Genomic DNA, 15,580 nt, shown 5'->3' on the forward strand with positions numbered 1-15,580 from the left:
AAATCTCGAGCTCATAATCTAATTGTTGATTATATTTATTATTATTTGCATGTGTCTCGACAGTCCCTGGGTTTTCTTTCCCTGGCTTAATAATTTATATGCCTAGTCACATGGACACGCAAGACACTAGTCTTTTTCAAAGGAAACTCATTTAGAATGTTCTAACCTGCATGGAAAAGTTTCCAGGCTGGGAATAAGACTGGCAAAATTTTACCAATTGCTTTGCCTTGTGTTTCCACACCAATATTTCACACTAACCTGTTGTAGTAGGTGTGTATGAATGGTAAGGACAGTATGGTTACTCCTATGAAAGCATTTGCTAATTGAAAGACCTGTTGGGGAGAGAATTCAAATGAAGAATGCAAGTCAGTACACAATGTTGATGACTTTGAGCATAAACTATCAACTCCACTAGAGCTAGACCACAGAATTAAAATTGAATGCAGCAAAAAACAGCAGTAAGATCCTACCAAAGTTTGAAACTACAGACGGAGGAAAAAAAAGTGCAGATGCAGAAGGAAAGTCGCAGGACTTACAGTACACTGTAGCACTCATCAGGCAAGTTTGTGCATCACAGTGTAGCTATCTCGATTTCCTGTTTGTTTGAAGCATTACCCATGTTCAGGCTGAACCTGTAATGCAATATTATTATTTTTCTGTAGGAAGCAGCTTAAGATCCTTGTTGCAAAAATAGGAAATTAACATTGAGATCTTGCGCACTAAACTCATCTGTCATTCGCCTCTATCAGCCGACATGTCGAACAACACCATGTCAGGCTGATATTTGGCAGAATACAACTGTACAGTTTCTGTCATCTGCTCTTTTAATAATCAACAGACCTCTTTTCGCATAGTATTTGTTGAAAAAAAAACAAGCCACTAATTTGTAACACTTATGCTGATTGGATTTCGTATGCCTGAACTTTATTCAATATCATAGAGTAAAACCCTTACCCTTATTGCACCAAGTCTTCTCTCAAACTGCAAAGAATTTCAAGCAATGTAATAGATAATTAAGATCTACCCACTGAACTGAAGTACTTGTAGTATGTAGAATGATTAATGAGGAATGCTCTCATTAAGAGAGCATCAGCGCATGATTGCATGGAGAGTCTCATACCAGGCTGTCATTTTGGTCAGCTGTCTCACAGCTAAATAATTACTGAGCAGCCATTCTGTGGGAAAATTTATGCATCTTTATAATAATAATAATAATAATAATAATAATAATAGTAATATTGTAATTTATTCTCAATTAAAAACGAGATAAAATAGGACAATGATCACCATGTTTTTTTTAATGAAAATTAATGAGCATGTCCATGACCATTCTTTTGGTTGCTGACACTATTAAATGCACTTGGCAACTTTGATATATTATTTTACCACGAACATAATAATTAAGTTCTGTTTTTGTGTATTTTATGCACTCCAGACAACGAATTGTGTCCTCACTGTCTAATTTAACTAGGTTGAAAAGTACTTAATGGGGACATAGTTTTTCAGTGAGTGATTAACCCATTGACTCCCAGTGGCTGATCCCCACTGACGAGTTTGGATGTCAAAGGGTTAATTAATGGGGACATTAACAGGAGGTGTTTATATCTTTGTGACAACTTTAAAATTATTAAAATAATACTGCTACTGTAACATGAATTTTTTACCTTGGGATAGAGTACCATCTGAAGAACAAGAAGTGGAGCCCCAACACAAACCAAGGATGTGCCTATTTGGTTAGTGGAAAAGCCAAGTCCACCTAAAATGAGATTTCAGGTAAGAATGCAACTATTTTTACAAAAATAGTATTGAAAAAAGTTTGAATGTCTGTAACGTGGCTGCATGTACCATAGAATTAGTTAGTTGACTTTGTTTTGATACAAACCTCACAACAGAAACTCGCTAGCATTTAACAACAACATGATTTACAAAATAATCGAGGTTGCCCCAGTTTGAAATGCCAGGCAACCAAACCCATGACTTTGGTTGCCCTGATAAATCCTTGGTTACCCATTAGAAAGTCCCTATGTACAATTATAAATGCAATAATTGTACTTGTCCCTGTAATTTGCTTTCTCTTTCTTCTCGTTTCTGTGGAGGAGACTGAACTCCAATCAAAAAATGCCACATTTTAACTCTGTGAAAGAGATAACTTCAGTTGTAGTCTGTACTCCTAATTGGAGACAAAAAATTAAAGTCGAAATATACACTGTGGGCTGTAAAGAACGCGAGGACAAAACATTTGTACCTTAATTTTACACGCCTAGTTGTTATCACATGGCAAGTGATCTTGAATGTTGTGGGCTTGTGGTCTTTCGCAGAAGTCTGGGTTCAAGTTCTGTTATATTTTTAAACTCAGGCATCTTCAATCTCCATTTTTTGCATTTTCCAATCTGACAATGTTTTTTAAAGGCTACAGTTGTTCAGTTGGGGAGGTGCGGTGGTCTCATGGTTAGAGTGCTTGACCACAGATCGAGTGGACTCCGTGTTCAGGTCCTGGCCGGAGACATTGTGTTGTGTTCTTGGGAAAGGTACTTTACTCTCATGGTGCCTCTCTCCACCCAGGTGTATAAATGGGTACTGGCGAAAATGCTGGGAGTAACCCTGCGATGGACTAGCATCCCATCCAGCGGGGAGAAGAAATACTCCTAGTCACTTCATGCTAATGAAACCGGAGATAAGTGCCGGCCTGATGGGCAGAGACTTAAAATACAGTTGTTCAAAACACAGGAAAATGCTCAGCTGCAGCAAATTGATTATTATTAACTTCACACTACTAAAACCCACAAGTACACGTACATGTATGCTGTGTGACTGCTGCTTACGATCATTATTAATTGATTACCGGTAATTCATTTTCTACTATTGACTAGGTTGCATGTCCACTGTTTTCCTTGGGCAACCAGGCTTTTTATTTTACCAAAAACTGGTTGTCTGGTAAACTTTCTGGTCATCTCAGATGATCGGACCATCGCTAATTTTGAGCATTGTTTACATAAGAAAGGCAACAAGGTTTGCATCAAAGCAACGTCAACTCAAGCCTCACTTTTATTCAAAGGCGTAGTAACTGATTGAGCACAGAACTGTAAAAAAATAATGGTCTATTGCTGCTGTAAGTTCAAAATTTAAAGTTAAGTCACTGTCCGCTTACCAAGGTGAGGTGGAGTGGCAGCCCATAGTGAAAACAGCTCATCAAATCCAATTACTTTAAAGGATAAGATGCAGTATGCAGCAATGGAAACAAGAACGTTTCGGTTTCTAAAAATTGGATTGAGACATCACAACGTCACAGTCAGAATAATTCTTGACAATAATAATAATAATAATAATAATTACAATAACAATAACAATTATAATAATAATAACTTGTTGAATTTACCAACTACCAAATGGGGATGGCCCATTCTTTTTAATAGACAACTTTCGTTTGATGAAGTCTTTTTGTGCATTATAAAGTGAACAAAAAGAAGGTGAAAAGAAAGGAAGTTGGATCATCAGCTTTCACATTGAATTATGAGATAAAGCATGCATGTAACAAGTGATTCTTTCTTTCTGTCACACATGCTGGCACGAAGACCACCTTGAAGACAACATAACAGTAAAAATTATAGTAGTGTTGGAGTAAATCCTTGCTAAAATAGTTGTGGCACCAGCCACAAGTTTTCTAATGGGGCTTAAGTTAAAAAAAAGTAGTCAATGGTAAGACTCAAAAGAGGGTTTATTTGCCACCTTTTAAAACCCACTGTCAGTGACGATATTCCCTATTGCCTTAAACTCCCCCATGGCTTTATAGTCATGGCTTACCTGAGTAAAAGAGCCAGTTTGCTTCTCCTAAAAGCTTTACAGCACCGCCAAGTGTTGCAACAACAACTACTACTGCTTTGACAATTTCTGGCAGCTTTACTGCCAGCATCATCACCAATGATAATCCCTTGCTCTTCATTAACAACAACACTTTCACTTTCTGTACAACTTTTCTCAGTCTCTTGTATTTCACACTTAATATTGAAATCCTCTTGATTATCTGAATAACCTGTGCTCTTCATTGGTAACAATTCATTTGGTTCACTTAATTCTGACGTTAGACTTCTACTGTACGGAAAAAAAGAGGAACACACATACCATTTACCACACATTACATTAAGCTTTCCTTCACAAAGAAATTGCAGGAAATTCTAAAGGGAATTGTTCCATTTGCAGTTTATATTTAACATGACTGTAAATTACTTGCATTAATTTTTCTCCAGAAAGCAGATCTACTTAAATAAAAAGAGGAACACACATTACATTTATTTAAAAATAAGCTTTCCTTCACAAAGAAATAGCTGGAAATTCTAAAGGGAATTGTTCTATTTGCAGTTTATATTTAACATGACTGTAAATTTAATACTTGCATTAATTTTTCTCCAGAAAACTCTCTTAAGCAGCAATGGATACTCGCTGGACCTTGAAACTTGATCAATTTAAATTTAATTGAAAAAAAAAACCCTCTTAAGAATATCCATTGGAGAACTTTTTTTTACGTAGTTAGGTGGGTTGCAATATTTAAATCTTTCACCTTTTTCTTGGGGAGACATTTCTTTCTCTACCTGCTTTTCAATGTTTGGCCTCAAAGATATTGTAACTTCTAGTATCCCCCTTTAATACCCTCAAACTAATTAACCTTGAACATCAACATCTTTTTATCAGTATCTTATTAACACAGCTGAAAAGGCTTATTATTGGTCACCTATTGCTGCCTGATAAAATAAATTTAATGTCCATTCTGCAATATCATTAATTTCGACATCATACATAATGATTATATACACTTTAGAAACATGGTTTCATCTTTAGGGAAATGCTTGAAATAATATCAGAGCAAGATCAACAAAGATGAGCTGGTTTTGGCTTTAATTCATTCACCCCTACCCAACCACCCTGGCCTGAACCATAAGGGTCTCCCTCTACTGCTTCTAGGGGTGAGGAGGACATAAAGAGAGACTAAGCATGCAACTCTATAATGTTTAATGACGACTGCAAAACGGATGTTTTTGTTGCTTAGGTTTACAGACCTTGGTATAATATGGCATCAAAAATGAATGAATACATGTACTGTATGTCCTAACCCAGTTTTTAGTTATGTACCTTTTGTCCAGGGTTTCTTCAAGGAAAAAGTAGCTCAATACAATCGAAATAAGCAGCAAAGCACAGTTAAATAAGCATGGAAGTAAGAAAGGAAACTTGTCAAAAATGGAACCTAACAAAAAAAGCAAAACAAAATTAATGATAAGGTAAGGTGCAGCACAACATTTTCGTGCAATTAATGAAGATAAGCCAAAATAAAACATACTTCTTTCACTAGGTTATTTAATTTGTGTTTTAAAACAATTTACAGTAGAATCCATGGCTTTTTTTGGTCAGGTCATTTACATGAATAGATAACTATACACAGTCATATTTTAAATCAATTCATGCCTTGTAACCTGTTAATCCCAAATACAGCCTAAAGTGCATGGGAGAAACTGAAAGTATTTTTTTTGTGTTTCTGCTCTAAAAATGTCCTTACAGCTACAGAAGGGAGTGACCATTAAATACAAATTGAATACATGTACATGTAATGTTATTCCCACAATCATGACGAAGACAAATTTAAAATACTGTAACAAACCTTTTGAGAAAATGTTGGGGTACTTTTCTGTAGGTTGTGCTAAGTAACCTGAGGATGGAGAATATAATTTAAAATACTAACAATACTGGTTTTCACTAGCGACTCAGGCACAAGCATATACTGTAAGCTCTCATGTCACCACGAAAACAGCATCAATGCAACCATAAACACAAGCGCAAGCATCAAATTTCCCTGTACACTTACTGTAGTGTCTGGGCAGAGAATTGTAATTTTAAAATAGTTTTACTTTATTAAAGTGGAATAAGACTATCTAAGTTACTTTCTTATTTCCTTCTTCTATGGTTTAATGATAATTATTTTGACAGATATATTTAATAATTTTAGCTCATTGCTGAAATTTTTAATCCCATTTCTCAGCCTGCCACACTGTGCTTAAAATCATCTCAACAATAATACAAGCACAGAGTCAGCCAAACCATAGAATAAGATGTTAATTTATTTATCTGATGCCTATTATGACTATATGGCCTGAAATAATTAATAACCAAAATATGAAAAATATAGTCATGGCTATATATATCCATGCAGCTCCTTATCCTACCTCCAATGGCTGGGCCAAGCATAAGCCCAGAATTCCATGCTGTTAGTAACACTGACATACCTATAGCCTTAACATATTTAAACAAACCAGAGTATTAAGAGATCGCTTATGGGCGTTTTCCATGCATTCACCCTACATTTTTGGGTTTAAATTTATCCCACAAGAATGCTTGGAACTACCAAGGTGGTCCATTTTGACCAGTCAGACTAGTCTGGAACTGAATTTTCAACTTTCCATTTGACCACAAAATTGCCTTTTTCATTGTCTCAAGCTTAAGGGGTAGTGTCACACAGTTTTTTAAATTAGTCAACATAAAGGAAAGGAAAGGTCGAACTTTATTTAAGTGTCTAGTTGTTCTAGCGCTGGACCACTAATTGGGGACACTGTAAACTGAAATAAACTATGAAAGTACATCAAGTCAAATGTTGGTTTTTGAAGAGAGGGAAAACCGGAGTGCCCGGAGAAAACCTCTCGGTGCAGAGTAGAGAACCAACAAAGTCAACCCACATATGACGCCGAGTCCGGGAATCGAACCCGGGCCACATTGGTGGGAGGTGAGTGCTCTCACCACTCCGCCATCCCTGCACCCCAAAAAGATGTCATTGCAACAATGAAGACAAAAAATAATGCTGTAGTTTGGTTGCCGATAACCAATGAAGTTATTCAGTGTTGTTTGCAGCTAAGACTGGAGAGGATGGAAATGAATTGAAACTTGAAATCAGGTTCAAATGTTATTCATGTGAGGTAATTAAAGAACTAATTTGGATTCTCACCCAGTTTTGACGTAAGAATACATGTAGCATGAGAGTGAGGACAATGTGCGAGCCAGTGAGTCATGCGAGTCAACATGTGAGTCAACAATCAAGTCACACAGTGATGCTGTAGTTTGGTTGGCAATTTAAACCATTGAAGTTATACAGTGTTGTTGCGGCCAAGAATGGAGAGGATGCAAATGGATTGAAACTTGAAAAAACTGGTTAATTTGGGTGCTTAGACTTAAATACTGTTTATCAGCACTATTTGAAATGGGTGCTTAAACTTAAATGCGAGAGTCGTGTGACTCGCTAGCTCACAGATTGTCCAACCCCATAGCATGACAACTTAGGTTTGTACTCTTTTATTAAAGCTCTTCAAATTCCATGACTTTCAATGACTTTTTCCATGACCTTCTCTAGCTTTCCTATGACCTTATTAAAATTTAGATGTCATGTAAGAAAATTTTCAGAACTGTCCTTATTGTAGGATATTATTTTTCTGACATAACTTGATCAGTTCAAATAAATTAACGACCTCTATCTGTCCGCCAAACTTCTGATTGTTTGATAGAAATTCGTCTTTATTATTTTCATTTTATCCCTCTTTGACAACTGCAATGATTAATCTACCATTTATAATATATTATAACTTTCCATGACCGCCCATAAAATTCCATGACTTTCCAGGCCTGGAAAATGAAATTCTTAAATTCCATGACTTTCCAGATTTTCCATAACCTGCATGAACCCTGCATGACAGTGCTCCTTGAGAACAGGCTCATACAACGCTCTCTGATTGGCTTAACAGTTACGTTACACTTAATACAATACTTGACAATACTATTAATTGACAATACTATTGGGCTACACATGGAATTTCTGCAATGTCAACCAGAATTTTTTTTTTTTAAATGGAACCACACTGTAACTTTTAACAAATTTGAATTTAGTAATAATCAAATTTAATGGAACATTTTCTCAGGGCCAACAATTAAGACATGCTTGAGTGGTCTTTCATTTCTCGCTAAAGTGGGAACAATATATTGCATAAATACCTGATTTGTATTATCACACGCTTCTGAGATAATTGCTTTACAAATTATTACTAAGGCTGGAAAAAGGCAAAAGTAAAAAAACGTGATTAGTCTCAAACCTACTTAAAATCTTGATGAACTTCTTTCATGGGCTTAACAGAAATCCAGATCCTTTAATTAGTTCTTTTCAGTTTCTAGATTAGGTTTTTTTTACAGCTCCAATAATCTGCGATCAGGCCCAATTGAGCATCAGTCTCATGTCCTCTTACGTCGGCGCTCGCTACAATTGGCGTTCCCTCACATAATGAAAATGTAGCCTGCTCCAAAGGTCTCTAAGGATCCTTTGCAGATCTTGCTGCTGGGATTTTCTATAGCACTGCATCAGTTGAGAATGCCATTCCAGTCGTATGATAACGTATAGGGCTCTTTGCTTGCACTTTTTGCCTCATTAGCATATTAGTCTGGATCGTTTTCTAATCTATCAGCCAAAAAATCAGTACAGGATATGTTGAAAGTGCATTTCATAATGGGCTATCAATGAAACTTTGAGCGCAATTTACCACCGCAGATAATCATTGAGTAATTAAGTTTTGAAATTCGAAATTTTACAAAGAATTTGTGGGCTCATTAGCATTTTTGCCACGTCCCAGAGTTCATTTTTTAAATGTTAATGACTGAGACAAAAATTAATGTAAACAATGACATCAGCAAAGATTTGCCTATAGAGTCACATAGGAGGGCCAGTGGAAGATCTCACACAAGATCACAATGACTTTAGAAGTTTCAATGTGTTTTCCCTTCAATGACTTTAAGAATCTTAATTGTTCAGAGTTAACCCCAGGTAGGCCGTGTACACTGTAAGCCAAGTTGTCAACAGAACAAGTTTCTGTTAAAATCATCTTGAAAAATTATCATTGATTACAATTTAAATTAATCTAAATAACCCTACCATTACTTAACCCACAGAAAAGTCTTGTAAAGATGGCTGCATACAAAGAAAGTGATAGTCCAAAACCAAGTGTGCCAAGTAGAAGGAATGATAGACTAACTAGCATAACTGGTCGCCGACCAATTTTGTCCGACAGCCATCCCCAGAAATAGCTAAGAACAATTAAAACAACAAATAGTTCTTTTAATTTAATTTTTATTTATAATAGCAGCATGGAAATATGTATCTTTAGGAAATATGAACGCGTATGTTTTGTTTTGTTATGAACGCGTATGTTTTGCAAGTTCTCAAAATACGGCTCAAGCAATTTTAAAACTTTCAAAACATCACGAGTGACCATAAACCAAAATGCACAAGCATGTTCATACCATTTTCTATTTTTTATATAGTACTCAACAAAATCCCTCCATTGCTTTGTTTCCATAGCAACTTCTGTATTGCACTCTTCAACCTATTTATGCATTCGTCATTGACCAATCAGAATTACGATATTTTGTTGTCTGAGTATAATAATAAAATAATTATTACATTTGCTCAACAAATAAAGTAGAAACTATCAAAGCTCTCTCAAGAGATGTTTTATAGACTGTTAAGACCCCTCTTCCCTTGGAACGTCTAAGTAGGCCATTTGTGACTGGGTAAAAAATTTTCAGGCACAAAAATATAGCTCAATAATCGTCTGGTGTTGTCACATTTCTAAGTGTAGCACCTGACAGCTTCTTAAGACACCAAAAATCTAGTTAACTGAAAAAGACCTCAAGACCTTTTTCTTTGTTCCCAAAGCAGTAACATATGAGTTAGAAGAAAGCAATTAAACAAAGCTTTTTGATCTTGGTAAAAAAAAAGCCATCATGCAAAATTAATGTATATTCATTAGCATGTGACAAAAAATGAAAAGATGTTACATAATTTATACTAACCACGACACTGTCCGCCCAATGAACATTGAAGAAGCAACAAGACCTGCATAGTAACCTATAAAAACACACAAAGCACATTAAAGTGGGCACACAGGATCTAGCTAATTTAAAATTTAATAAATTATTTGATTAGCCTAAATGAATGTAATAGAAAAATAGCATCAAGAGGGAAAATGTGAACTTACCACTGCACTGTACATCTTCAACATTCCCCTCTCATAACGTTTCATACAATAATTACTGTTATTCGTTCAAAATACTTCCCCATTTCTGATTGGTTAAGACTACATGCATAATTCTTCCTAACCAGCTGCTGTTGACCAAATTTGGAAACTTAAAAATTTTGTCGTATTGAACCGAGGACGTCAAAAGTGCAGCCCACTGCAGATTATTGAACTGTTGACCGAGAAAAGCTGGGGACAAGGTTGTGTTATTTTTGGTGAGTAGAAAAACAAAGGGCGAAATGGATGCGACTAGGTTTTCAAGTTTGAGGGAAGAAAATATAAATACCCAGTTACTTACTGATAAAGGCAGTGAGAATACCAAAAAGTTGACGAAACTTTAATTAATTTTTGACTTTACCTCAAGGTCAAAAACATCAGAAATCCTACAGCTGCAGTGGTCCGAGTTAGCGGCAGTTTTACGAGTTTGAAAATATAATAATTTATAAAGACCCTCCTTGATCTGCAGATTTCTTCATATCCTACTCAGCCTCATTCAATAATTGCTAAATATTAGATTATTGTATACTACTTCCCCACCGACGCAGCACCACAGTTTCTTTAGAAACTAACCCTTCATTAGATTATTGCACTAGCTACAGTTACTATGCATAACTGCATTATTTTGTTTCAAGTTGTTTTTGCAAAATTGTTCTTTGCGATTTTTGAAAATTCAATAGAAAGCAGAAAAATTGCTTCACATTCAAAGCCTTTATGTTACAGGTTGCTTAGAAAAGAAAAATAATACGTAACCGTATCTGTTACATAAAATTTAATGCTCTTTCAGTCAAAGGGAAAACAAATAAAATGGTCCCAACCTGTATCTTCAACTGATATTCCAAAACTCTATGAAATAAGAAGATAAAAACATAAAACTGCACAGGAGTCACTAGTCAAGAAAAAATCATGTACAACATCAATAATGTCATTACGTTATTAGTTATGAAAATAATTTTTATTTATTATTGCATTGGAGGTAACAATTCATACGGTGTCAGAAAATAAAATAAACATAATAATTATTGTATATTAATTTAATTAAAGCATTAGGCTAACTATAGATGATCCACCCTGTAGAAGACTGATCAACTATCATACTGGTTCAGCCTAGGGTATTGAGAGGGCAATTTCTTGTTAAGGGGACATAATAATAATAATTAAATATTATAATATTTACGTTTTTGAGTGGAGTCTACATGTAGAGGTTGTCAACTCATTGACTCCAAAGCACCCCATTGAGATCATCTGGCATGAGATAGAAGGGTTAATAGAAAGACTTCAGCTTAGCTTTGATAAATTATGCTCCTGAATTGCTCGAGAGTGTACAAAGCATGTGTATCCTAGCACGTCTTGCGTCCTTAAAAGTGATACATGCTTATACATGTATAATTTCACAATTCACCAGTCCCTTCTTTTAGTTTCCTCTAAACTAGTCAAACGACTAGGAATTTGTATGGGGAGATGCGAATTTGAAAGTGAATCTTCTTTGAAAGCTTGCTGCAGCCTTTCTTTAGAAGTTTGTCCCAAAGCCATAAAGCACAGCTACTCTTTACTATGTCCTAATTATCAAACGGGCATATCAAAAGTAGAATTTCTTATTACTTACCATTCAGTTATGAAGTACAATGCCATTTGATAACAAACACTTACTTTGTGCAACAGGAAAGAGGACAAGGTAAATAAAATTATTTCTTTGCTCTTGACTGTTTTGTTTTGCCCTTGAGTGTTCTTAAAAATACCCAGAGCATGCACTTTTGCAACTTAACACTTGCTATTTTTAATTCTTTTAACATCATAAATTCATACCTTAATCATAGCCGGCAAAAATGGAAACAACAGTGTTACTGACATTGAAAAGGATAACTGCAATCACACAACAATAAAGGGCAAAAATTAGTCAGCTACATGCTACTGCATTTATTTTGGTAATCATTTACACAAGAAATAAAATACATGTTTATATTTTACATGTATTAATTTAATTAAATATTTTGGTACAGTATCAGGCATCTCAGAGTATTTGCATGAGTTTTATCAAAATACAGCAGCCTACTTGGCAGTGAAACAATCTGATTGTTTACAAATAAGTGTTTGATTCAGAAAAATATTGATTTTAGGCAACTCTAATGCATCAAAATTATCATCCAAAATGGTGGTGCCCAGGAAATTTGAGAACAGTGTTGATGATGATCCAAAAATACTGACTGTTTAAAATTTTGTCTTGCATCGCACTGGATATTGAACACTTGCAGGCAAAAGGCAGAGGCTTGTGCAACGTTTCATTTTTCCACTTTAAATCATACGTACTACTAACATCAATCCCTCTTATAACTGATGAAGGCTTAAGATTCAGCCAAAACATCTTAAAACAACAGCTTTTATCACAAGTCAGTGACAAAGACTTGCTAAAATTAATTAACCGGTATTATAATATTGTTTGTTTAGATTCTTTGCCCCAGGGTGAGGCTTTTTTGACACTCTGGATTGACATAAGTTTCCTGCCCTGGGGAATTTGATAAAACATCTTTAAGTCAATTTTAAGAATTGTCAAATCCCCACCTCTTGCCTGCACTCCCCCCCCCCCCCCACCCCCCGCCCCCCTTCCTTGCATATTAGCAGTTCTTCTGGTAGGCAGCTCATGTAGGCCTGCAGTTAATCGATGTAATTACATGCAAAACCACCCACAGTACAATAACCACACTTCCTGACTGATTTCCCTGGGATAGTTCAGGTGGAACATTTTGTTTTTTCTATCTCCATTCCACTAATGCGAGCTACTCCTCCAATGCTGGCTTATCGTTTTAATTTGGTGTTTGCAATCAAGTGGCATTCTCAAATGATTGCAATGGCTTCACTTGTCCTAAAAACCTTTGCTCCTTTTTTTCTTTATGCACGTTTTCCTGTGTTATTTAAGAACATATTATAAAATTGCTTTGAGTTCCAACTGGTCTGTTTTGCATTGTTTGCATCTGCTGTGATTATAGTGTTCCTCTGTTCATACACTGGAACAACTAAGAAGCCGATTACATGAGCTGGGCTGGCACGGTTAGGCTGGCTCGTTAAGCCGAGGTCCCAGCACATCTGAGAAAAACACTAAAAATCAGGTTTGCGATTACATGGAAAAATCTCAGCTCTGTTAGCCGAGATCCTGGCATTACGATGCCGGAATCCCGGCTAACCAGGCTGAGATTTTTCTACGTAATCTCCTTCACCGGGACAGGCCGGTTAGCCGGGCCAGCGATTTCTAACCACATTACTCCACTTTAGAGCAAAATGGCCCACGGAATAGTCGTTTTTTATGTCTAAATAAAAGATGTATAAGATCGGAGGTTGTAAAGTGCAGGTTAGGGTTGAAACCTTTACAAAAATGCTAACCTTAGGCTAACATTGTTTTTTAGGCCTAATGTTAGCATTAGTAAAGTTTTGTGTTGTTTCAGCTTTGGTGGCCCGGCTGACCAGGCTAGCCCTTCTCATGTAATCGGCCCCTAACACCTTGTTCAACTTTGGCGCAAGGACTGTGCTTTCACAACGAAGAAGAGCCATTTAAACGCTAATTTACCTATTTCGTACAAATACGGAGTCACTTGTGATTCGCACACAATAACTGAACATATGCAGCATGGCATCTTGGAAGGCGCAAAGGCACAACGTTAAGTCTTACGATAAAATGGCGCCTACCATCGAGAGAAATACATTTGCAAGTATCTTCCAATTCACTGGAGTAGTTCCTGGTGGATAAAATATTCTTCTCACTTTTGATGTTAAGAAATTCATGGCAAACTCTTTTTTTTTTTTTAGCATGAATACCTCGGCAAAGTGATGAAATTGCCGTTTTATTGTGACAACAATTTCGATTACATCACCTCTCGTTCTCAGGGCCTACCGGAAATCATGACTCGCCAAAAAAGAACCGGAAGAGGGATTGATATTCCCACGGCGTGGAGGCTGTCGGTGCACGTTGTGGATCAACTAGCTTGATCTGATCGGCGTAATTACAAGTTGACAAAGTAAATATTTTTGAGCAAGAGCCGATACAAAGTAGATTTGATTTAGTAATGTACTTTATTTCGGCTGGCCATTAAACAGCCCTCCCCAGGTACAATGACAGTTTACATTGGATGTAGAAAACGGATGTTGACGTAATACTGGGAAATATGCTAAAAGAGTAACGGAAAAATAAGAGAAGAGACTGTAAACGATAAGCTGTAATCTAATATGTTTCGTGACATACCTTTCCGATAACGACCTATGATCCATCACTTCCTTCCATCTTCAAAGTAATAAAAAAACTCTACAATCTACTTTTTTTATCTGATCGCTGCAGAAACGCTTTGCTTCATCTACCTGTTGTGGCTTTCAGACTCTGCCCTTACCTTCGAGACCTTCTGGTAACAGCTAAATTGTCCCCTAATGTAACGCATTCTAATTCCACACTTCCTTCCGGTTCTTTTCGCTGTGGCAAAAACTGCGCTACCTGTCCTTACATTTTCCATGGACTAACCAACTACACATCCTTCTCTACCGGCAAAACACGCTCCATTAATTCCAACATAACTTGCGAAACTAAAGACCTTATCTACAGGCTGTACATAATGCGATGTAACCGATGTAATCTAACAGTACATTGGAGGCCTTTTCAATAGAGTGTTTTCACTCACGTGACCAGTAAACTTGTTTTTCCACCGAAACAAAAGAAAATATTTGCATGTTAATAGGCTCAATCACGGCTCGAAACTAACTTTTTAGCTCACTAGCCTAGTGGCTAGTATCAAGTCTGATTTCACTAGCCAAATCTAAATTTGCACTAGCGCAGTTTCATTCATTTGCAAACACAACTCGCTTTTAGTAAATATTCTCGTATTCTCAAATCCATCCTCGCAACAGTGGCGCAAATGGGGAGCTTAAGCACGCTCGTTTTTGAGACGCGGACGGCGACCGGAAGAGAACAATTCGCGCGCTAGGACAGTGGTGTCTCCACATTTTTATACTAATCATCTCTAATGGAGAAAAGATACTTGGCAATGTAAATGTGGTTGTAAATTTTTTACAGAACATCAAATTGTAAAACATATTCCACTGAACGATCATTAAAAAATCTTTATTTTTGGGCGTTCATTTGGACGAAAAATCTGACAAAAACTTTTCCAGCGTAAAATTTATTGAAACAAACAAAATATTTGTTATTAAAGGCAAAAAAAAACCCCTTCCTATTTCAATTGTGTGCGTACAAACAAGAAACACAATCCATGTCACTGACACCATATATGCAATGACATAAATTTCAGTATCACAGTTCAGGATCAAACGCTTTTCTGAAGAACTTTGTCCGTGAATAATGAAGCACGAATTAGACAACAAGCTTTCTTTCAAATAATTTTTCACTGTCACATTTCCACTTATTATTTTTTTTACCTGAAGACTGTGCAGAGTTGAGTACAAAATAAATGTAAACAGCCAGACAACTGAGATGCGACTTCAGTAAACACAAATGC

The 15,580-nt window shown here is 36.3% G+C and overlaps 1 protein-coding gene across 6 annotated transcripts in view; it reads right to left on the reverse strand.

Moving 5' to 3' along the window:
* LOC137987767 (uncharacterized) overlaps window positions 1–13,978 on the reverse strand; it is a 20,076-nt gene extending 6,098 nt beyond the window's left edge. Inside the window, exons 1-15 of one of the 6 annotated variants that reach the window (XM_068833839.1) lie at window positions 13,896–13,978; window positions 13,767–13,816; window positions 11,895–11,951; window positions 10,907–10,934; window positions 9,868–9,922; window positions 8,948–9,099; window positions 8,020–8,075; window positions 6,210–6,276; window positions 5,648–5,695; window positions 5,125–5,236; window positions 3,802–4,089; window positions 3,149–3,255; window positions 1,665–1,756; window positions 955–981; window positions 259–332 (exon numbers count right to left, since the gene is read on the reverse strand). In XM_068833839.1, the coding sequence (XP_068689940.1) occupies window positions 259–332; window positions 955–981; window positions 1,665–1,756; window positions 3,149–3,255; window positions 3,802–4,089; window positions 5,125–5,236; window positions 5,648–5,695; window positions 6,210–6,276; window positions 8,020–8,075; window positions 8,948–9,099; window positions 9,868–9,922; window positions 10,907–10,934; window positions 11,895–11,951; window positions 13,767–13,769 (1,166 nt within the window). In that variant the 5' untranslated portion in view covers window positions 13,770–13,816; window positions 13,896–13,978. Of the gene's footprint in view, window positions 1–258; window positions 333–954; window positions 982–1,664; window positions 1,757–3,148; window positions 3,256–3,801; window positions 4,090–5,124; window positions 5,237–5,647; window positions 5,696–6,209; window positions 6,277–8,019; window positions 8,076–8,947; window positions 9,100–9,867; window positions 9,923–10,906; window positions 10,935–11,894; window positions 11,952–13,647 lie in introns of all 6 variants that reach the window. The other 5 variants (XM_068833837.1, XM_068833840.1, XM_068833838.1 and 2 more) reach the window with 5 other exon arrangements.
* Window positions 13,979–15,580: the final 1,602 nt, after the last annotated feature.

Source organism: Montipora foliosa, unplaced genomic scaffold, assembly GCF_036669935.1.
Source record: "Montipora foliosa isolate CH-2021 unplaced genomic scaffold, ASM3666993v2 scaffold_388, whole genome shotgun sequence".
NCBI lineage: Eukaryota > Metazoa > Cnidaria > Anthozoa > Scleractinia > Acroporidae > Montipora > Montipora foliosa.